A 23,810-nucleotide genomic window follows, 5' to 3' on the forward strand; every position below is an offset into this window, starting at 1 on the left:
GGAGGAAGGGGGGCTGCTGGTTTCACAGGCCAGAAGGGGGTTGTTTAGCCGTGTGGGCAGCCCTGGCGGGTGTCTGTGTGCTCTGGCGGGTGCAGCACAGCCCGTCCATCGGACAGAGGAGCTCCCAGATGCTGAAGGGTTTCCTTCGTTGCTAAGTAAACCAAAGCCCACCTACGATTTGGATAGCTGCGATTTAGCGTTTGAGGGCTACAATTTTGGGGAGCAATCCATGAGATCGTATTAAAACTCTTCTTTTACGAAAACGAGCATAATTCAGTGTTGCGAGATGAAAGCCTGCGGTTCTGATTCACCTCTTCTTGTACGATAAAAGCATTTTCAGTGTATGGAAACAGTAACGAAACAGAACTGAATCAAGCCATTGTAGTGAACAGCAGAGTGCAGAAAGCATAGATCTTCCTGTGCCTTTATGGTAGTCTTTTAGTGTTTGCTCGTGTCAGTCTTCTCCACAGAGTTTGAACTAAAATAGTAATGGTCATCACTGGGTGGAGATGACTGTAACCAAAGCAAATTCTATGTGAACAGAGATAAGATGACAACATAGTATGGTTGTAGTGGAAATAAAGTAGAAGCAGAGATGAAGTGAAGACAAATAATGTGTGCTTAGTTTCCTGTGTGTTTGGATAAAGTATATCAAGAAGCACAACTTCCAGTTGCTGAATGGTTGTCTTTTGGCAAATGTATTGTCCCATTGCTTTTGACCTGCTATCTATGGGTTTTTCTGTAGATACTGTTGTAAACTAAGATGCATAATTTTTCTGTCTTGTGAGGCGTGCACATTCCTTATCTCATCTAGGTTGGTTCCTAGAATTTTGAATTTCTGTTTATAGCAGATTCATTGCAACCAATCACTAAAAGTGCCTTTCTGACATTTTCATTGCAGGTGAACAGGCTTGGTATTGTTGCTGTGAGTAAGTATGCACAGATTGTTCATTCCTGGGTTTTGTTATTTTTTTTCACACGCATCTGGCATCTGCACTTGATTCTCAACTTAAAAATGGAAAATTAATTGTATGTACTAACATTGACACTGAAATATGTTGAAAGGAGTTTCAAAACTATTGGATATGAGTGTGGAAGTAAGACTGCTGTTGTAAGTGTAACTTAGTGCTCCTAGGGATAGACCTTGTGAACCTCCTATTCTTGTTGTCTTGTTCTTCCAAGAACACCCCTAGGCCTTAAGGAGCGAGCAGTGAATAAAGCTGTTGATGCCAGATCCCTTTTTTTGTTGTTTTTGTGGTTACTAGAAGGCTGTGTTATAGGAGGAAAATAATTACAGGAACAAAACAGCTGTGGATGGAACTAAAAGTCTTCAGGGAGTGTTAAAAATTGGCTGGACTGCTGGATACAAAGGATATGAATCGATGGCTTGACATCCAGTTGGCAGTTGGTAACAAAGCGTAACACCCTGGGTGACAACAGCGGGGCCCATGTTGTTCAGCACCTTTGCCAACAGTCTGAGTGTTGAGGTGGCTTGCACTTTTAGTAAAAATTTGCAGATGATAGTATGTTAGGAGGAGTAGCTGACACCCACAATGCCAGAGCTTCAGTCCAGGAAGGTGTTGCAAAACACTAGACCTGGGCCAACAGGAATATCGCCAAGTTCAATGAGGGCAAGTGCAGAATCCTGCACCTGGGACAGAACAAGCCAGGAACTGACTGGCTATGTGGCATCCTGCTGCAAAGGAGCTGGGACTGTGCTGGTGCAAGGCAGAATGTGGATCAACAATGCAGGAGCTGTAAGTAAGGCAAGCCATGTACTGAGCTACGTTAGGAACACGGTCAGCAGATCAGGGAAAGCTGTTATTCTGCTGTACTTCGTGCTGGTGAGGCCATACTTGTACTGCAATACCCAGTTAGTGTGGTTTTCAACCTCATACCACTGCCCTTACTCTTTCAGGAGGGATGCTGAGGAACTGGGGAATGTCAGGGCCCTACAGCACACAGTATGAGTAAGAGTATTGGAGTAACTGGATTTGTTTAGTCTTGTGAAGGGAAAAATATGGCGCAACCTAGAGGCAGCCTGTTACCTGAAGGGCGGTTATGAAGATGGCAGAGCTGAATTTGTGGTGGTAATGGTAGACAGAGTAACAAGGGGCAACAGCCAGGTTGCAGCTTGAGAGGGTCACAGTGGAGGTTAGGAAAAATGGCCCGTACAAAGAGGTGACTGTAGTACAGTGTAGAGCTTGAGCAATCTCCTTTCGCAGAGGTTTTCAAGACTCAGCTAGGCATTGCTGCAGTTAACCTCATCTAGTACTGGTGATAATCTAGCTTCCAGCTTGTATTAGATGATTTCCAAAGGTCCCCACCAGCCTATGTTTAGATGATTCAGTGAGATGCACACTGTCTTGAAAAGTAGTTTTTTTACTTCTGTGTACCACAAAGTTATACAGGCCTCAAAGCAAAGTATTTTTCGTTAACAGAGCACCTATAGACTTGAGAATAAATAACTGTCACACAGCCGGGACTAGATTTAGAAGATCAGCAGTGAATAGTTACAGCTGTAAACATATTAATGTAGCTTCTATTTTCAGATTACAAAAATGGTAAAAACGTTGCATATTCTGTGAAGCCCTTTTCAGTGGACTACATCTTCTTACAGATGTAATCATTTAAGCTTTTGAGAAATTGAGATGTTTACATGCAAAATTGTGTTGAAAAAATGAATGATGTGCCTCTCTCTGCAGTGTTGTCGGTTTATTGATGTTGTGTGGTTGGTGCTCTGAACTTTTTAGTTGGAGTGTGCCTCAAACTGTCTTGGCCTAAGCAGACTTGCATACAGCTCATGTAGAGTACCAAGTATCTGTAACCTGATTGTAGGCCTAAGTCACTTCAGAGACGCTATGGGAAGATGTCTTAACATGTTCAAACAAATGAAACCTGTCATAAAGTGCAACCTTTTTTTATTTTCTTAGTTTAGTTCTTCCCATTGAAGCTATGCTGCATTACAGCAAAGGGTACAGGTTTCTCTGTGTCTGATAATAATTCATAGCACAAAGCAACATTATGGGGAAGGCTGCTGTATGATTGTGATCATGTAAGTTTGTATCATAGGCGTGCTCCCACAGTGACTGATTTTTGGTCTGGTGTTTCTCTGAACAATTGTTAAGTGCTGTGATTTGCATTTTTATATTTCCCTAGATTGAGAGTGTTTTTCCCGGAGTATTTTTTTTCCCCAGTTTTCTACCATTTGGGACCACACCAGCAGCTTCTCTACATGGTCTGGAGCTTTGACTCTTTTACCATTTGAGTTAGTAAAGAGCAGATCACAACAGTAGATACTTCTTCTGAACCAGTTACAACGTGGAAGTGAGATGTGTTCTTAGAGCAGTAAATTCCCAGTGTCTTTAGCTGTAATCAGGAAATGTGTGCAGGAGCGGGTCACTAGCTTCCAAGTCTGCAGAATGGCTTGATCTAATAGGCATTGCTAAGGCTGAGACTTTGATTTGTCATCTGTGTTTCCAGTCTAGTGGGCTGGGGGGCTCTGACAGTCCACAGAAGTGTTATGTTGGGATAACTTCTTTATAAGCCCTCATGAAGCCAACATGTGCCTTTACTTACAGTGACAATTCAGTAATTTATTATTAAATACTTTTCAAAAGAACCACCTTGTGATGTATCAATCTGATGTTATTTGTGATTGTTGTTTACTGGTGTGATGTTATTTATGGTAATATTTGCATTCTTCTGAAGTGTGTGTATTTCTCTAAGAAATTCAGCAGAATGTTCAAAAGGAGAGCTTTCTTGGTGGGTGATCATGCAAAATAAATGCACTGTCAGGCTTTCTCTTTTGTTATGAACCTGAAACTTGTTGAACTTTTCTTTTGTTTGATTAACAGGTAATGCTTTGCCACAAGACATTACGTGTTTGGCAGCAGACCGCATGTTGATATTTGCTTCACATGACAATATTCTCCATGCTTTTGCCAGGAACAAAGAGGTTTTTACTAGTTTACTTATTGTTTAGTAGTACAAACCAGTTGTGTGGTGTTTGTGTTTTCAAGACAGTTAATTTTCTACAGATGTCTACTTCCATAGATATTCGGTACCTTCAAATTTAGGGAAACAAAAACTGTAAAAGTGGGAATAAAAAGCTTAAAATAGGAGAATGTAAGAGCAAATTCTGTAGTGGCTGACCTGTGGTTTATGTCTTAATTATAATCATTAAGTAGTTACTTAAAGATAAAAAATGAATTTGCATAAATTAAATGAATTAAAATTAAACTAAATAATTAAAAATACTTAATTAAATTATTTTTGCTAACAGTTTTAAATATCAGAGATAATTATCTATCTTCCACTTAAAGTTGTGTGGCCATTCCATGTATTTTATTTAAACTTGCTGCTGATGTGTTAGCTGTTCTCAGGTATTATGTTAACATGATATGCTACCTGAACAGCATATAATGAAAACATTACTATTTTGAAATTATAGGTGGTTCATACCTATGAAGGTCACAAAGCAAGGATACACCTTCTGCAGCCTTTTGGTGATCATGTCATCTCTGTGGATGTTGATAATGTTCTTATTGTTTGGAATATACAGTCAGAAGGTGAGAGTCGCTTTATTTTTGGTACTACTTTATAGAATAGCATTGTTAAACATTCAGTAATTTTTTTTTAAAATTTTTTTTTTAATGCACATGTTTAGAAGTAGTTTATTCTTTAAAAATAATAAAAAATCCTTAAATGATACTGCTGCTTAAATGGTAATCTGTAGTCCTAATTCTGCAATAATTTCTCATGAATGGATTCTGTACCACATGCAGAGGCCCAGTAAGGTTGCGTATAGATGTAAAGAGATACACTTACACAGAAATTGCATTTTAGTGTTCCATTCTCTGGTAAAGACTGCAGTACAGCAGCTTTGGCACCATCTGTGAAATCCTGTAGTTACTTGGTATTTACCAGTCCAGGTAAGACTAAATTCTTATGAATAATCTTTTGATTTTGTCAGCATCTTCTCATGCCATCGTAAAGTGCCTTATGAAATCTGACTTCAGTGCCCTGAATGCTTTTTCTTTAGAAAGCATTCTTATTGGTGTGACCAATGTCATTGCCTGGATGCTGGGTCTCGGAAGTTGGTTGCGCACAGGCTTTAGAGATTTGAAGTTGCTGTAACAAACAAAAGGCATGCTAATCAGATGAGGTGTTTTGCTCAGGCAGGAGCAGGAATCCTTCAGAAAGATAAAAATCACTACAGTTTTGCCAGCATTGTCATGCTAGGTAGACTTATAGGGAAAAAGTATACCTTCAAGCCAACAGATGTCATAATCTAAAGGAGTTTAGCCTGTCCTGTACACTTTAGGTAATCCTTTAATGCAAGAAACACCAGTTACGGGTTTTGTACAGAGCGAACATCAGTTCTGCCTTTACATTTGCCAAGGGATGACAAGCTTGTAGATTTGTATGGGCAGCCACGCTAACATTGTTTCTTACTTTTTTGCAGAGGAGTATCTTCAAGTGGATTTTGATAAGACCACTTTTGCAGTTTCTGCACTTCTCCATCCCAGTACCTATTTGAATAAAATTCTCCTTGGGAGTGAACAGGGGAGCTTGCAGCTATGGAATATAAGATCCAAGTAAGACTCTTAATGACTTGGATACACTTCATGCTCCGAGTGGTTTGATATGCAACAAACGATACTTTAAAATATAGTAGGTTTTGAACATGGAATCTTTTACTGAGTTCTTTGGCACAAGTTTTCAGTTGGTCTGTGTCCAGGAACCAAGAATGCTGCTACTCCCTGAATGCTGATGCCTTTCAAGTTGCATGTTGTTTACTCTCCTTGCAAAATGTCAGGGGTTGTTCAGGAATTTTATTTTTTTTTAATTACAGGGGTTTTTTTTAATTTCTTGGAATCACATAGCTTTCCCATGAAAATAATAAAAATAATGGTAAATGCATGTTCAGGCCTTCTGCCTCCCTTCTTCCAAGCTTAATTTTTCGATTGTGGGTCCAAGGAAGTGCTGGCAGGTAGCGTGGAAGTAATTACTAGCATTTGATCCTTACACTGAAATAAGAGATGTATAGACATGTAGTTGTCTCTGAGCATGTCAAGTAGAGCACTGTCCATCATGGCAGTATTTCATGCCTATCATGATGAGCTGCTTTTCTAACTCGCAAAAGTTATTGCTACAGTGAGCTTCCCTGCATTTTAAAGTACATCCTGCAAGTAAGTGTTAACTCAGCTTGCATATTTCAGTGTTTTATTCTTATAACTACTGTATACTTTCAATGATATCCCTGATATTTTTTTTTTTCCATATTCTAATGTTTTGGAGATGCTGTAGATGCTCTATGGATCAGGAAACAGGAATAACCTAAAAATACAGAAAAGTAAATGTCTCTGCTCATAGTACTTATGTCTCTTTGATGCCTGTTGCAGCATCTGAGATGCAATGCACCCTAGATAACAAAAAGTCTTCCTTAGATGGCTTAGTTTCTCTTTTAATTGTGTAAAAACTTAGGGGACTGTTACTGCTCTTAGCAGTGTTGCTGCATTAAGCAGTATCTATTTTTGACTGTTCCCTACATAGATCATTTTGTAGATAGGTACGGGCACAATTAGACAAAAAGAAATAAATTGGAAGAACTGAGGGGAAGGATTAATGGTCTCTGGCAAGAAAGGAAAATGAGAGGTGGTAACACATGGCTGCTAGCAGTCTTTTAAGAACAACAACCTATATCTATGGTGATAGAATAGTTTTTTAATCATGACTTGGTAAATACTGTCTTCATAATTTCACTCTTAAGTAGTAGTGCATGACTGCCTTGTTAGTGAGCAGTCCCACTTCACATTTTGACTGTTGACATTTCTGAAAGAAACAAAGTGGGGTGTGCTTGTAATATGCGCTAGTGTCTTCATTTAGGGAAGGTATTCTGCAAATGAAGAATTTGTTTCTGTTAGAAGTTGGACCCAGACTGGCTTTTTATGTTGATTTTAAGAATTTAGAAGAGGTGTATTCAGAGCAGAAACACATGGGGACCAAATGGCATAGAAGGAGTCTTCCTCCCTATTCATGTTATGTAATTATGTCACCTTTGTGATACGACACTAACTTTTTCAATAAAAATTAACCATAAGTTTTATTCTTCACCTTACTTATTAGTATAACTTTTTTTTTTTCCTTTTAACTGATTTTTAAGGACAGAAAACTGATGTACTTTTCTGTGTAAGTGCATGTAAAGCAACCATTTTGTTGTGGAAAATCCCCAAGGGTTAAGTGATTTCTGTTTTTTGTGTGTTTGTTTTCCAGCAAACTCTTATACTCATTTCCAGGATGGCACTTAGCGGTCACAACTCTTGAACAAGTTAGTATTTTTGGTCTTACTTTATTACATAACTGGTCAAGAATAGCAGGCAAAATATTATTGTTTAAAATTACAGCAATACAAGATGACTTGTGTTCTCTCAGGTAATTTTAATAACCCTCTTGAGCATTTTAGATGTTGAAGAGAGGTACACCTGAAGGCTTATTATCTGCCCTTCCTCTAGTCCTAGTTCTGTTGCATTTAGTATCTTCGCTGTTTTGTGTTCATCAAGTCTGCAGTCTTTATTCACCAAATGATGTAATGAATTCACAGAAACTGTTTGTTTGCAAGATGTATGTATATCATGTAACTCCTGTTACACTGGTAGCTTTTTGCAAATTTATTTTGCTTTGCAGGTTAATAAAATGCAGATTTTGCTGATTCAAGAAATGATTTTGTAGTTGTATTTGCTATATTTTTGTAGATATAAAAATTGATTAAAACTTATTGGTAGCACTGATGACAGCTTTTAAAAGGGTCAGCAGTTGACCTGGATAAAACTTGGTGTGTGGCAAGGTGTATAATGGTCTACCAGAACTACTGCAGTCTTAGTGAGGTGTTTTTCAAAGGGGTTCCAGCTTCTGGAAACGGAATTGTTTCATCCAGTGGAGACTAAGCTCAAAGTCTTGCGTCTGTTATTCTTTGTTTAGATTTGTCAGATGTTCAGTCGGGCTGTAAGGTAATATAGGTAGAAGATCTCATGCGAGATGCCTTGTTTGTTTCTTTACTATTTGTCCTGGACTTATATGCATTGTCTTGTGCATATTGGTGTTAGTAGTGTAGGAACGAGCTTTTCCTTTTTCATTCCAGTTGCTGTTCAATTTTTCTTGCAGGCTCCAGCAGTGGATGTTGTTGCAGTTGGTCTTGTGTCTGGTCATATCATTGTACATAATATTAAGTTTGATGAAACTCTGATGAAATTTCAGCAAGACTGGGGTCCCATCACAGCAATATCTTTTCGTACAGGTAAGTCTTAGCGAAAATGTGTATAAAATCGCTAAACCTAACTGGAAGGTAGGAAAATATGTTTTGATAAAGCATTTCAAAATCAGAGTTTATGCTGAAAGTTTTAGTTTTCAAAGCCTGCACATAATCTAGAAAAGTTACCAATAAATAAGGACATCATGCATTTTCATCATACTGGCTGTTTTGTAGCATTTTTTTGTGGACCAACTCAGTGCGTAGAAGTGTGACATACAGTACTCCTTTTTCAAAGGAAAGTAAACAGTTTATGTTTACAGCATGCCAAGAGCTGACACAGTACACAGTTATCAGAGTTAGTGCAGAGTAATCAGTACACTGTAAGTTAGCATACAGAGCTGCTTCTCAGTAGTGTCTTCCCCCTCCAAAACTAAGTTAGAATGTTGAAAGTTGGATGACTACTGGATGAATGTCACTGGGGAATACTGTTTATATTGACAGCTTTTTTTGGTCTAACGAGCATGCACTAAAGGTGATTACTTTAACGTTGATCCTACCTACAGAGCTGTTGATACTGAAGCTAATCTCTCATTTGAATAGACAAACGTGCAAATATTAATAGAGTATAGATTGATGCAGACTCTGTTGATGAAGAATGCTACTGGAGAAACTTGTGGAAAGACTTGTGAGAAGTGGGAAGATTGCCTCTTTGTGTCAACCATTTAACTCAAAATGTTAATAAAGTTAAATAACTTCCATTATTGTGTTATTCCAATGTTATATATTCCATTATATGGTTGATTGTGTGGCTTTCAGACATTCTCTAATCTCTCTCTCTTCCTGTCTTTATAGTTAGGAAATTTAGTGTAAATATAACCTGGTTGTTTTGAACTCATGTACTCATTTTAGTCTTGAGTAAAGTGCTCTTCGTTTAAATTAAGGACATTTGCCAAGTTCATTTTATCTGTGAAGTTTTACCAAGAAAAGAAAACCCTAGGCCTGTCTGGTTTAGTTATCTATGATGTGTGTAATTGCAAATTGAAAACTAGCTTTTTCTTCTGTTGGAACGAAAAGATTAGTTACCACTTATGCAGGATATTTGCTGCAATTTTATCTGGATATGATAATTTTTAAAACTTACTTGAGTATTTATAGTATATTTTTAGAAGCTAGTATGATGTGTTTATCTCCTTACTGTTAGAAAGGATAGAGCAAATAGAACAAAATTGTAAATTCTGTGAATTTAGGTTTTAATTATTGCTTAGAATGATTGAATAAACATGTAATCAACTTTTGGAAGTTATTTTTGCAAGCTGTTGAGCTAAAAACTTAAGAGGGTTTAAAAAAAGGACTGATAGTTTCTCGACTTGTGATACAGTAGCTCTCATCCTAAAATGTGAAGACTAGTAAGGTTGGGGAAGAATCTGGGGTATAGAGTAACTTTTGAAAATGGTGCAGGTACAATATCTGTCGTGCTTTCAAGCAAAAGCTTTAGTATCAGCTGCTGCATTTAGATATATTTGTTGTTATCTGATAGGAAAAAATTCTTGCTTTTATTATTAGTGAACTTTCCTTTTTTTCTGTTTGAAATACTAGAGTATTTCAGTTAAAACATCTTATTTTTAGAATCAACTGGAGAAATTTTTTTCTTGTGGTTGTAGCCTTTTCTTGCATCAATTTTAAGATGTGAGAAGTCAGTAAGGATGAACTGAATGTCAATAAGCAAACCTATTTAAATTTTGGGTTTTTTTGAGCAGATGGACACCCAGTAATGGCAGCTGGTAGCCCAGTTGGACACATTGCTTTGTGGGATTTAGAAGAGAAGAAACTAATGTGTCAGATGCAGGATGCCCATTCCACAGCAATAGCTGGTATGTCGTTTGTCCCTGGAGAGCCACTTCTTATTACTAATGGTGCTGATAATGCTATACGGGTAAGTTACAATAGCTGCTGCTATCTGCTGTTACCTTTTTTTTTCTCTTGTAGTCCACAGAAGTGTAAATGTTTAGTTTGGATATTCTGGGTAATGAGCAGTGGCTGTTGGTAAAAGTCCCTTGTGCTGCGTGTCCTGTGGTGCCATTAGCCTTTTTGGTGGAGGGGCAGAATGAACAGCAGGAAACGATCAGTTGCTGTGGTGGAAACTTCCAGAGTTTTAGGATCAAGGATGAAAGCCAATGTGTGAAGTTTCCTGCACCACCTCCCAGCTAGGCCTGTTCCATTGCCAGGGAGTGTAATTAGTGGCAGGGCAATGTTTATGTGCTTTTGTTTTTCTGCTTTTTTGGGGGGATGCAGGTGTGGATTTTTGATGGACCTGGTGGTACAGGACGTGTATTGAGAAGCCGAATGGGACATAGTGCACCACCAACAAAAATCAGATACCATGGGCAAAATGGAGAGCAAATTCTTAGTGCAGGTATGAATTCTCTTTCTTATTCTTCAGTCTGATTACCTGCTGTGATAAAAAAACATGGAGAGCTAAGTGTCTTTGTTTCATTAATACAATAGATTATATTTCGTGTGTTATGTGTGTGTATTTCTGAAACATAGTAAGTGAGTATTATAAACAGTATCATTTATTACTGTATCAAACTGTGTCATGATTTCCCTAGAGGAATGTGTATCAGTGGGTAGGCTGAAAAGTAGTTACAAGCAGAATAACTTAGGAGCTGCTTTTGTCATCTGTATTTATGTCTTTGATGAATAAAAATTGTTTCGTTATCTCCTAAGGAACTATCAACTGGTCAAAATGAGAACCTGTAAGAACTAGGGAAATTCTGTTGTGACAGGGAAAAAATAAGCAGCGTAATGCATTTAGTAACTTAGAGGAGCCAGTCCACTTTTCCCACTAGTTTGAGAAAGCTGTGTGGGTTGCAGTGTCTTTGTAATTTGTCACAGCTCAATTGTGTCTGTAATAAATATTCCCAAGGTTGCTTGATACCAAGATACTAATCTAAAAGTGTAAAACTGTGTAAGTTACTTTCCTTCTGTAGAAACTATCGTATTTAACAATCTATAAATAGATCCCTTAGGAAATTAAGTACTCAATCAGACTGTTTTGTGGCCCGGAACACTTCAGTAATGGAATAAGTCTCTTCATTTAGTCTTTAATTACTCTGAAGTAATAAAATTGTCTACGTTGGCAATTTTTTGAAAACATTACACTACATTTTGATGAATGTTACACCTGATAGGGCACAGCAATATACTGTGCTAAAATCTCTTGCTGGTTGTCCAACTCATAACTTGGATTCAGGTAAGTAGTTGCTCAGCAGTAATTCAGCTCCTACCAGTTGAGGCACAGTAACAATCAAGAGTTGCTTAATAAATCCTTGATTTGCAGTTTATTGCTTTGCTAACTGCACTGAAACACAGGGAAAGGGCACAGAGGCAACCATGATAGTGAAAAGGATCTCAGGCTTTTAGATCTGATATATCTGTAGCATAAGGAGACTGACTCTCTACATTCCTTTCTGAACCAGTGGTAAAACTTTGTGCAACAGGAATGAAGTAGCAATGCTGTGGGGTGCATCTCAAGTGCTGCTGCTTTCCTTAGAACGGGCATCTCGACAGATTAGCTTTGTAGAATTTCACCAATGTCACTGGCTTTCATCCTGCTTAAAATTTCTACTAGTTCCCAGTATGTGCATCCTACCTTACTTCTGTATCATAGCAGCAAGGAAAAGTTGCTTGAATACTATAATTGTTCAATTATCTTTCAGATTCTTTAAGTTCACGTTGACTAATTTTGTTTCCTTACTTGTTTGGCATAGTAAAAATGTCTTGTGATTCTTCTGATTTTTAAAAATCATCTCCGTGCCTTTGATTTTACATGAACTGTGCAATTTCATTTTCTGTTAGTTTCTGGTTCTGCCTTGTCCATGTCTTCCCCACAAAGTAGACTTGTTTGCTAGTTTCAGATTGGAGCCTTCTGTCCCTCTATTACATTAAATTAAATTCTTGTGAGTACTGTGAACATTGGTCACAGCGTAAAGGAGGGAAGTCCCATTAGTGTCCTGGTTTACAGGAAAGATGGGCAACTCAGCTTTTACGATTTTTGTTTGGGTTAACTTACTGGCTAACCTAGGTCTAGTTCTTAACCAGCCACTGCATGTCTTGGTTAGACAAAGGATAAAGAAAGGAATATTGTGGCTGGTGAAGGAGTGTATGTCCTGGGAAAGCTTTGGAAGTATTATGGAGGTATTTCAAGGATCTAACAATTTATTTAAGGTTTTAATCACAGAAACTGGGAACCACTAGATATTGTGGTGGAGAAAGGAGAGGGTACAGAGGAATTGAACATAGAGATACCCATAAAAGAAGTGTCATTCTGATCATGTGTGGGACAAAATAGTAGGAATGGGATATGGGCCATATAAAATTAGACTCCATTAGTCCCACTGCTTATACTGTGTCTGTATTTTTTCTTGGACCAGAATTTTTAGTAAATACTTTATTATGGTGTTTGAGGTTTCTTAGTGCTTATCTTCTGCTTTTCTTGCTCAGATAGCCTAGATGTAAACAGAAAATTGATTTTTGCCCTTCACTGCTTTCTGCTAATGTTTTGTCAGGTCAAGATGGAACATTGCAGTCTTTTTCAACAGTGCATGAAAAGTTCAATAAAAGTTTAGGACGTGGTAAGTATTTCAGTGAAAGTACAAATACTAGTGGAAAAAAGCCCTGAAAAGTATGTATGTAAACAGGAGCTAAAACGTTAGGTAGGCCTTATTTTCACTTTAACTGTTGTAGGAAAACTGTTCGTGTCAGTTATTCTGCAAACTCAGTCCTTCCTGATGTGTATAAAGCGTACTCTCAGATCTGTTTGTACTTAAGTTATTTCTGTAGCCTTGCAGTGTAGGTTATTTCACTGTGGAAAACGTTGGGCATGATTTTTGTATTAAAAATGTGTAAAGCAGTAGTTGACACTTCAGCATGCATAATTACAACTTCTCACCCCATTCCCCTTCTATTTGATTGACTGACTTATTAATTCATTCATATTTCTTGACTTTAGTTCCTTTGATTTAAGGTAGAGTTTAATTTAAAAAACACATCTTCTACATAATGCCATGGTTAAGGGACACTTTCTTTTACAGTTCAGAGAGCAAGGCTCAGAAAGACTGAAATAATTCTTATTTTTAAATATCTGTATCTATATATTGATACAGTATATTGATAATAGACAGGTATAGTTTAATTGATTATATATATCCTTTGGGCATAAATTTGAAATTCCGGACTCTTTGGTTATTGAAAGGTCTGGGTGTTACAAGTTGCTTTATATTGCCAAGTCTGTATGACTGTGGCTTTAGCTGTGATGGGGGTACCTCTGCCTCAGGATGTCAGCATAAGATCCTGGAACAAATTTGTTGAGTAGTACACCTGTGAATGCAATAGGCTAGTGATTTGCTCAGCATCATGTGAATTTTGATGGGAACTGTATTAATGTTTGTAGCTCTTCAAACACTAGGTAACAGCAATGCTGTGTTAATGTAAACCAAATTTTTCTAAGTGTAATAGGAACTTTACATTCAGTAAACAACTGTTTTTAAACCGTTATTCTCAGATCTGGCCATGAGATTGAGACACTTCTTTTTTTTAAGGTTCAATTAACAAAAAGAAATCAAAAAAGAAAGGCCTTAAGCTTGATACAATGGCACTTCCACCAATTACAGTCTTTGCTTCAGGTAAGTGGTCTTTCAGATACATTACAGAGCTCGTCATGTCTTCATTTTGTCTTTTAACCCTGAAGATGCTACTGTTTGAAAGCCCATGCTATATCAAGATGAGATTATTGAGATTCTGTGGCCCTTCATGAGCTGTTGAGTGACAGTTTAAAATGACATTTTACTTGCTAAACTTTTCTATTATTTCAAAAAAGAGCATTTTATTTCAAAGGTCTTTATGTTTAATTGGGTCTTGGCTTGAAAATGTCCAGCACAGAGGCCAGAATCTTCTGGTGTACGTATTATTCCAGGCTGGAGAACCAGCACTTAGCAGGCATGAAGATCTTTGTCAGCTGAGGAAATCTTAGTTGTAGTGGTTGATTTTGATTCCCCAGTTCCTTTATTTGAGTCACTTTTCAAAGTCAAATTTCAATTACTCTGTTTATTTTTTAATTCAGTATGCAAATAGTGAACCTAAATTTTTGAAGCAGAATTGCAATTATCTTTGCTTCATCAAAATGTGCTTCTTTAAGTTAATGACTTCCTTTTGAAACCTGAAGTCTGTTTTGACTCAAGTGTAGCTATTAGTTTGTCTTCCGAGGATGGCTGATTGTTTCGTATGTTGAAAGGTTTGGATTTACAGTTTTTTGTAGCCATTTGACTACATATGGTGTTTATATTTGCAGACTTCAGTGATACAGACTGTCTGTAGATACTTGTTGCAAATATGTGTGTATATATATATGCACTTTTAAAATTAATATTAGACCTGGCTGACTGATTTAAGGTAGTAGAACTGCCTTAAATGTGTTTGGAGACAGAAGAAAACATTTATTTAAGTACATTTTAATTAGAGTTGTTTCTTTTGTGTTATGTTGTCTTTGTTTGGAGTGAACTGGTTTGTGTCTGGTTGTTTTATTCCCTGAAGTTTTAGAAATACCTAATTTCAAGCTCTCAATTTTTAAAAATATATTAATTTCAGGGAAAAAAGCAAACTTGCCCATTACTTAGATCCCCACATACCATATTTGATTGCAAAATTTGGATACTGAGCTTTTGAGGAATGATTTTTCTGCAAATGCAGTAAAGTCTTTTGCTGTGTGAAGCAGACTTAGCTTTTAAACCTTGCTTTAAGTTGTTAATCTAGTGGCTTCTGCTGCTTCAGCAGCTGAAGAAACAAGTTAAGAAACTCGGCTGGAAATGTGTACAGATTGAGCAGTTTAAACCATTTAAGTTTAAATATGCTTTTCAAACTGCATAGACTCAAATATATAAAGACATGAAACATAACATACCAAAAAAAAAATGCTTGTGGTTTTGTTAGCATTTCAGTTACGCTAGCATAAGCACAACATTTTGCCAGATGTTTTTTCAGAATGGTAGCCTCTTGACTGTCCAGCAAGAACACTATAAATATGAACTGTTCTGTCTAAAGGTATTTCAAAGTACCCTTTCTTATGACATCAGAAGAGCTTATTTGACTTTAGAATGATTGTTTCTAAAAGGAATATGTGTTACATTGCAGAAGTGGCACATCAGAATGACTGGGATAGTATTGTTGCCTGCCATCAAGGGTATATAACCTGTACAACCTGGAACTATCAGAAAACTTCCATGGGAGCTCATAAACTGAGGCCAGAAGAATTTAGCAAATACAAACCTATTGATATATATGCAACGGTAAGTTTATTTAGGAATTGTTTCTTCAGCATTGCAGTGTATGCTATTTTGATTTCTATTTGTATAGAAGCAATCTTTAGAATGAAAACACTATCTAGACATGTTTAGTTGCTTTGCAAAGTGTTTTGTGCCAGTTCAGTGTGTCCTACTAGCTGTTTTGTAATGCATATGGTCTTAAGAAAAAAGTTGCATATGCATTTTTTCCTTAAACATCCAAGTTAAGTGCAGATTTTATTTTCTGATTCAGATAGGTGATTGGTGTTTACCTTCAATCTGTCACAGTGATGTGGAGTTGACTGTATGCCTATGATGATAAACTTGCTCTGTGAATGCAAATTGCTGAAGTTCCTTTTTTTGAGCATTACAATAAAATGTATTTCCAAATTGCAGGCAGAACATTCCCTCTAAAATGCTTTACAACTTGAGCTGGACTCAATGAAAGTCAAACAGTCAATGAAAGAGATACAAATGTTTACTGAGGCTCAGGAGCTTGCAAGACAAGTAGTTACTGTGGCATACTTCATGTGCTATATGTTCATATACTACTGTATCTTGTGATAAATTGTTTTTCTGACTTTATGCTTAGTAGTTAAGTGGTAGACAAGATCAGTTCAGTTGTAAATACCTGATTTTCTTTTAACTACTAAATTATTTGGACTGTATCTTTCCAAAGACATCTAGACAATTGTTTCATTTCTTACTGTTTAAACTCTGTATGAACTTACCCTGTTTGGCGTGCCATTAGCAATATGGGCATTGAAAGAAGCATACAGTCAGCATGCTTGGACTTTATCTTAGGGATTGAATTTATAGATGTCTTGATTATATAGGTTAGTCATTTACGTTACAGTGTTGATATTATTAGATAGGACTGCTGATGGATGTCACTAGGTCAGTATTTCATTATCCTTTGTAACCATGCAGAGCCTTTATTTATTGCTTGTTGACTATTTGCTTATTTTAAGAGGTCCTCTCTACTTTTTTGAGATGTGATTGCACTCTGCAGATTTTCCTTGAAGAAGTCTAATAAAAACATACTAGTATTTTTATTCCTGTTATGTTACGTATCTTCTAACAACTTTGCTAATTAGATATACACTTAAAGATTTGTTTTCATAGATGTCTTTTTCCCCTCTCCCCTTGAAAGGCAGTTGACATTACCTCATGTGGGAACTTCGCTGTAATTGGGCTGTCAACTGGACAGGTAGATGTGTATAACATGCAGTCTGGCATTCACAGAGGGCGTTATGGCAAAGAAAAAGGTAAGAGTTGCTACACTTAAAATACTGACTCTTAATGGAACAACAGCAACCTGGTGTTCTGTCACCTAGGAAATTTAACATAGCTTCTGTGTTGAATTTGGGAATCTTTTCGGTTTCTCTAATTATCCTACACTGTCCTATCTTGCACTGTAATCAGAAGTAATTTGAAACCTAGTCTGAAGAACAGGATCCCTGCTAGTTTTAACAGCTCCGACGTTAACATATGTTTTATTTTAATTAACATAAAATTATCAGTTACCAAAATGGTTAGCACTAACATGAGGTCCTCTGGCCTCAGCTCTTTTAGAGATAAACGAATTTCCAGTACTTGGCTTCTTGTTAGAAGGTTCTATCTCTGAGATAAATTTTCCCATCTGTTTCATGCTCCCTGCTTAAAAATGAAATAATATTTTACATGCATGCGAAACAGAAATCCTAAGCAAGTCCAGTTCTTTGCATATGCTATTATTTTCAGTTACCCAGCTGCAAATTTAGGACTTAAAGTGACAGTGTTCAGACTTTTCCTTTTAATGGTTGCATACATAACATACTCTGTGTCATGTATCCTCATGTATATTTACTGTTGCTTTGTAAGTCTGCAATTTGTAATAGGGCCCTTGTGATCTGAATTTTTTTTTTTGTTGTAGAAACAAGGAAAGAGTCGTGATGAACCCTTAAACCTTCCTGGGTGTTCAAAAGCCATCTAGCATGGCAATCATGAAGTAGTGTCCTAATAACATCATTGCTTGATAGTGTGATGAGTTTTGTAAGTTTGGTTACTGCCTGGTAGCCCTAGGCATAGATTAAGAAACAGAATTGATCCAAAACCAGAGGAGCTATGCCTTAGTTTTACACTGCAGTATAAAGTAAGCTAGGAAAACTCCCAGACTTTGTGCCAGAACTGAAGCTGTAAATTTTCTATGGAGTGGTTGGGCCCTCTGGAGGCATTCCATAAGTGATACAGAAAGTCCCTCAAATCTCACATTCGAAAAAAGCCCCCCAAACCAATAGCAGAAACAAAAGATGATATTCAGGTTCAATTACTCATAAGTTTTGTATTATATTCTAGGTGCCTACTTGAAAGCAATTTGGTTTCTGTACTGATAAAGAAACTTCCAATATTCAAGCAGTCTTGTCAGGTGACTTTAGAAATGTTTGTCACATGCTTACTGCTCATTTGGGATAGTTAGGTGAAGACATACAGAATAGTCTTTTGCATTCTGCTGATTGCTATGCTATGTTTAAATTCTGAAATGCAGCTTCTCCCTTGATTTGCAGCACATGAGGGGGCCATTAGGGGGCTAGCAGTGGATGGATTAAACCAGCTGACAATCACAGCTGGTAGTGAAAGATTAATTAAATTTTGGAAATTCAAAACTAAAGATCTAGTTTACTCCACTGAGCTTTCTTCTTCTCCAAGTGGAATTCTGCTTCACAGAGACAGGTAAGAAACTGAAGCTATTTCATGTGCATGTTGTTTTGTCTAGGATGACAACCAAATATTCTATTAAAGTTTAAATTTCTGATGCTTTGAAATACAACTGACTATTAGTTGACAAAACAAAATGACTACAAGACATTTGATTAGACTGAAGGAATGTAATACTGTTTATCTGAGATTGTCTCAGGATAAAACATGTTTGGAGTAATGTTAGGATGTTGTTTTTATTTTTTGTGTCTGAGTATTCACTGTCATATGTGCTAATGATTCTTGGCAGTGGTATTCTGGGAATTGCCTTTGATGACTTCAGTATTAGTGTTTTGGATATAGAAACCAGGAAGATTGTCAGGACATTCTCAGGACACCACGGACGGATTAATGACATGGTAATTGTTAACTCCTTTTCTGTAACAGGTGACATATACAAATACCTAGCTAATTCTAAAGATGGTGGATTTCTCTGTGTATGTTAAGTCACTCAGTACTGTGTTCAGCTCTGAATAGTAAAGTTGAAGTTCAACTCTACAGTAGTTGGCCGTGTTAGTTTTCAAGTTAAAATGTATAGTGTTCGAATGGCCGTGTATTTTTAGTGTGCTTTGGGATTTTACTATAACTTTGCAACAAGCTAACTTTGGGTCTAACAAAATAAAGAATCAGGAATAATGAAAACCACATTGAGGAGCAAAATTGTGCAACAGTCTTAACTGTAGATATGGAAAAGATGAACCAGGCAGATATAAGTTGTAAACACATTTGAGATTATGGAAGTGTTTATTTCATTTTGTCAGTTTTATGCTCAGTGATTTTCATCATTAACATAAAAGTAAGGACCAGAGTGACCAACAGCCAGATGTATCCTGTGTCACATATTTAAACCTGTTCTGAAGTAGCTTCTATTTTTGTCTTTTTCTTGCTTTCAGTAAGGTCGTATCAGTTTTGATTCATGGTCAGGCCAGACCATTTCATCCTGATGTTAGGGAGCAGTCTAATCTTGAACTGTGTAAAACAGGACCTCCTGTAGGGACTGACTTGTCAGTTGTGCCATTAAATTGACTATTTTATTTTAGACTTTCAGTCCTGATGGTCGTTGGCTAATAACTTCATCAATGGACTGTACCATTAAGACTTGGGACCTTCCCTCTGGATGGTGAGTCAGTTTCAAAACGTAGCATAAATTTATTATAATCCGCTTTCTGTCTGTTAAGTGTCAAAAAGCCTTCTGGCTTGATTATCTGTCACCAACCTGTACTATGGGATATTCAAAATTGCACATGGTGTAACAACTCAGTACATTCTATTTCAGTTGTGTGTAATGCTAGCAATATGTGCCTTTTTCTGGGTATACAGAGTAACTTGTTCTGAAGATGTAATGATGAAACCTGGAGATTTCATGTAGTATGAATCAGTGTGAATTTGTTCTTTGTCTGGAAGCAGCACTATAGTCTAAATGGCAAGAGATTGTTTGAGGTGAATTGCTTTGCGATATGCTGAAGTATTCATAGAATTGTAGAATGGTTTGGGTTATAAGTGACGTTCAAAGATCTAGTCCGAGTTCCCTGCCATGGACAGGAACATCTTTCACTAGATCGTTGCTCAAAGCTCCATCCAACCTGACCTTGAACTCTTCCAGGGATGGGGCATCCACAGCTTTTCTTGGCAACCTGTTGTTCCAGTATCTCACCACCCTCATCGTAAAAAATTTCTTCCTTATATCCAATCTAAACCTACCCCCTTTCAGATCAAAACCATTGCCCCTTGTCCTGTCACTACAGGCCCTGTTAAAAAATCTCCCTTCGTCTTTCTTAGAAGTCTCTTTTAGGTATTGAAAGGCAACTCCAGCTCTCTCGGCCTTTCTTCATAGGAGATGTGTTCTAGCTCTGACCATTTTTCTGGACCTGCTCTAACTTCATCTCTATCTTGTGCTGGGGGCTCCAGAGTTGGATGCACTACCCCAGTTGGTTTTGTAAATAGAAGCCTGTGCTCACTTACTTGTGTTTTAGCAACACAATAAGGTTTTACTTCAGTTACACTTTTTGTTTGCGCATACTTGCAGCTGCCAAAAATACTCTTTTATGATCCACTGCCATAGTCTTCTCCCAGAATGAAATTTGGCCAAGCAGTACACAAGTGCACACAAGGAAGTTAAGAAACCCAGAAAAAACATGCCAAAAAGTAACTTTGAGTTCTGCCAGTGCATTCTTTTAGCAGCACATCAGAGAGATTGTTAGTAATTTAAAGAGGTTCTATGCAGTGTGCAGCTCTGGTCATACCTGGGACTGAATGATTTTATTTGGATTGATTACTTCTGTTGATGTGGTTTGGTAAATAATTTTGTATACTGTGAAAGTTTTCATTTTACTAGGTTATGCATGTTGAAACTCAACAGATAATTGACCTGTTCTTACATGATGAATGATGCTAGTCTAAAATGGGACATGATAGACAGTAGCACTCTTCTTTCCAGTATAAATGGGAGGGAAATTAACACTCTGTTTGGACTTCCTCTTTCTAACCCTCTTGCCCTTTGAAAATGGTATGCCTGCCAAAAATTGCAGCACTATAAAACTTCAGAAATGTTACTTACATCTTTCTTTTCTTTAGTAACATAACACTGTGCGGTAAGCATCCATTCATACTGGTTTTTAAAAGTAATCATAACAGTAGTTCTTGTTTGCATGTAACACATAAGTAGATGTTTTTGTCTCTTCAAGTAAGTGCAAGAAATTCTGGTCAAGCTGAAATCTAGTCTGGTACATGACAAACTCTGGTTTTGAAAGTAATTAGGTTAAATTGTTCTTCCAGAATTTAAAGGAAAGGTTTTTCCATAACTATAGGCAGAAAAGTGTATTGAAAAGGAAAAACAGGGTTTTTTATTAAAAACCAGGTGCTTGATTTAATTCTACTGTGGTATTTTGCTCTTAAATAGAAGAACAGAATTATAAACTGTGCATTCTAAAGACTCAGCTTTGATACTGTCCTTATAAAAGCATAGAAATCACGTTTTTAGATGACTAAGTCCTATGTTATGAAAAAAACCAACTGACTTTAATAGATGTCTTACCATTTACTTACTGAACATCTGTTTTTACTTGGGATTGCTGCTTAACATCTGTTTTTACTTGGGAATGCTGCTTAACTGTCTTCATGTAATGTAAGTTTTCCTAGTGCATGTTATTCATGTAGGGCTTTTTGAGAACTGGGACAAAATTAGCAATTTGTATAGAGAAAGTTACAAGTGAGAACCTTGGCATTAGGCAAATTTTTCTTTCTGCAGTGCGGCTTGCATAGACAAATTAAGAAATTAAAGGTACAAGCTGACTGTTTATAGTTGGGTGGAGTACTTGAGACAAAATGGTGTAAGAAACTTGTTGATATTGTGAGCTCAGCAATTTTAGACTTTCCATTTTCTGACTTTTGCAGTTAGGCAGGAAGTGTAAAGGTGAACACCTTCAGCACCCAAGCAGGATTCATTTAGCAATTACTGTACATTTTGTGTAAAAAATTACAAGCATGTCTCTCATTGTCCTGTTGTGGATTGATTCCCCTGCCCCAAGTGTGTAATTTTATTGATGATTTAAATTCAGTAAGTAGAATAATTTAATTTAATGCTAACTTTGTTTTGCAGTTGTTCCTTACAGTTGCTTTATTGAACAGTATTTCTTGGTTACTGATAAAGATTTTGGTAAAAGGATGGATTTGAAACTAAAAACAGTATTTATGGTAAATTTTCTAGCCATTGTGCACTGTATGCAAAATGTATCAGTGTAGCTGGTACATGTTCTGGCATTTATAGGTTTAGTGTTTGTGTATTTTATGTTGAAAGTGATAAATGATGTGGATTACTTTTTACTTGTAACATGTGTCTTAACAGCGTGTAGAAGGAATAAAACATTCCATTCAGGGGTAAAAAATGGCTTTTATTTTTAACATGGTTTGTCAAACCTTCACAGAAATGCTCAGTACCTAAGCAAATACATGCCCACAAGATTTTACATTTTAAAGTGCTTTGTTACATCAGTATTTTTTCTATGGTTAGTGAACAGAACAGCATTGTAGAACTAGCTCGCTTCTCCCTTTGGTTTTGATTTTGGTCTGTAAACAAGAGCGAAGTATTCAAGCGCTCCATTTGTTCTTTTTGTTTCTCTCAGTGAACTAGTTGTCAAACTCAACTGGTTCTTACAATTTGAAGTAGCTGAAATTTATACCTCAAGTGACAAGCAGTGCTTTGAAGCCAGGCTTGAGAAGAAGTCTACTAGGGTGTACATCTGCCAGGATGTGTGGCATCATCCAGAACTCCAAAGTGGCTTATTGTTAAAATAGTCACATACTACTGAATATTTTAGCTTTATGTAGTATTTTTTCAATTTTCTGCAATAGTGCAAGGAATGATCAAGGAATGGTATACCAGGCTGAAGATACGGTAATGTCAATACAAATTGCTGCAGATAATCAAATTTTACTTTAGGAACATTAGATCCTAGTGTAACCAGGTGTGTATGGAGTATCTTGAGAGAGGGAATTGACAATGAATGGCAGAGCATTAAAAGATGACGTCAGAGCAGCATAGGCTGATTGGAAGTATGAAATTTATGACCACTAAACAGGTTAGTGTTAGGCATAAGGAGTTGAATGCGGACAGATGGTTCATTTCATATTTTCCACAGAATATGGATGTCTGAGGAGGTAGGGTAAATGTACCAGCTTTAGCTGATTTTAGAGACCTTTATAGAGATGAGTAGTTTGTTGCACAGTGCCATTCATTTGCTAAGTTTCTATGTTGTATTTGAATACTACTAATATGCTAGCTTATATACATACTTCCAGCATCCTGCTTTCATTCAGTCATATTTGTACTGTAATTCAGATATGCATAGATAAATAAGTTCATCTTGCTTAAAATTTCTCTGTTGTATTTTCTCTCCTTAGCCTCATAGATTGTTTTTTGGTAGACTCTGCAGCTGTGAGCCTTACTATGTCTCCTACAGGAGATTTTCTAGCTTCAACACATGTGGATGATCTTGGAATTTATTTGTGGTGAGTATGTAATATATCTGTCTCTATGCAGAACTTCAGGTGGGAAAGAATTCTTTTAATCACCTTTATCACAAATAGAGAGTTGTTCTGAAAAGTATTGTCTCCAGGATTTTGTCTTCTCTGGTTCTCATTAAGACAGGTATTCTGTATTGTTGTGATTTGTAAATGTTGAGATCTCTTGCAGTTAAGATATTTATTCTGATAATTAAATGACCTCTTTTTTCTGAATGTTTCTTTTTTACCCTAAAGAATTCCTGTTATGCCATTCCTAAAGTTTTTCTTCGATTTTACTGGAGGTTTTTTTACCCCTTTTGAAATGTCAGTGCTCATATAGTGTTACTTTCTGAAGGGCTTTTCTTCCTGTCCTGGTATACAATGTTGTCTGAAACTCCTGAGTAGAATTTGGAAGCTGCGATTATTTCTGTTTATTGATGATAGATCAGCACAGATGTAAAATGTGTTTCAGTTCAATTTCC

General features: G+C 36.9%; 1 protein-coding gene across 1 annotated transcript in view; it reads left to right on the forward strand.

Moving 5' to 3' along the window:
- Positions 1 to 880: 880 nt before the first annotated feature.
- The window catches only part of WDR36 (WD repeat domain 36), a gene marked incomplete at its 3' end in the record, with an annotated part of 26,468 nt that continues 3,538 nt past the window's right edge, over positions 881 to 23,810 (forward strand). The window contains exons 1-16 of the mRNA XM_009700882.1: positions 881 to 929; positions 3,858 to 3,958; positions 4,454 to 4,571; positions 5,468 to 5,600; positions 7,279 to 7,333; positions 8,167 to 8,299; positions 10,012 to 10,187; positions 10,547 to 10,667; positions 12,823 to 12,888; positions 13,855 to 13,938; positions 15,443 to 15,597; positions 16,745 to 16,859; positions 18,138 to 18,303; positions 18,578 to 18,686; positions 19,368 to 19,447; positions 23,227 to 23,334. Coding sequence (XP_009699184.1) covers positions 3,902 to 3,958; positions 4,454 to 4,571; positions 5,468 to 5,600; positions 7,279 to 7,333; positions 8,167 to 8,299; positions 10,012 to 10,187; positions 10,547 to 10,667; positions 12,823 to 12,888; positions 13,855 to 13,938; positions 15,443 to 15,597; positions 16,745 to 16,859; positions 18,138 to 18,303; positions 18,578 to 18,686; positions 19,368 to 19,447; positions 23,227 to 23,334 — 1,676 coding nt within the window. The remainder of the gene's footprint in view (positions 930 to 3,857; positions 3,959 to 4,453; positions 4,572 to 5,467; positions 5,601 to 7,278; positions 7,334 to 8,166; positions 8,300 to 10,011; positions 10,188 to 10,546; positions 10,668 to 12,822; positions 12,889 to 13,854; positions 13,939 to 15,442; positions 15,598 to 16,744; positions 16,860 to 18,137; positions 18,304 to 18,577; positions 18,687 to 19,367; positions 19,448 to 23,226; positions 23,335 to 23,810) is intronic.

Source organism: Cariama cristata, unplaced genomic scaffold (genome assembly GCF_000690535.1).
Source record: "Cariama cristata isolate BGI_N322 unplaced genomic scaffold, ASM69053v1 scaffold24375, whole genome shotgun sequence".
Classification (NCBI taxonomy): domain Eukaryota; kingdom Metazoa; phylum Chordata; class Aves; order Cariamiformes; family Cariamidae; genus Cariama; species Cariama cristata.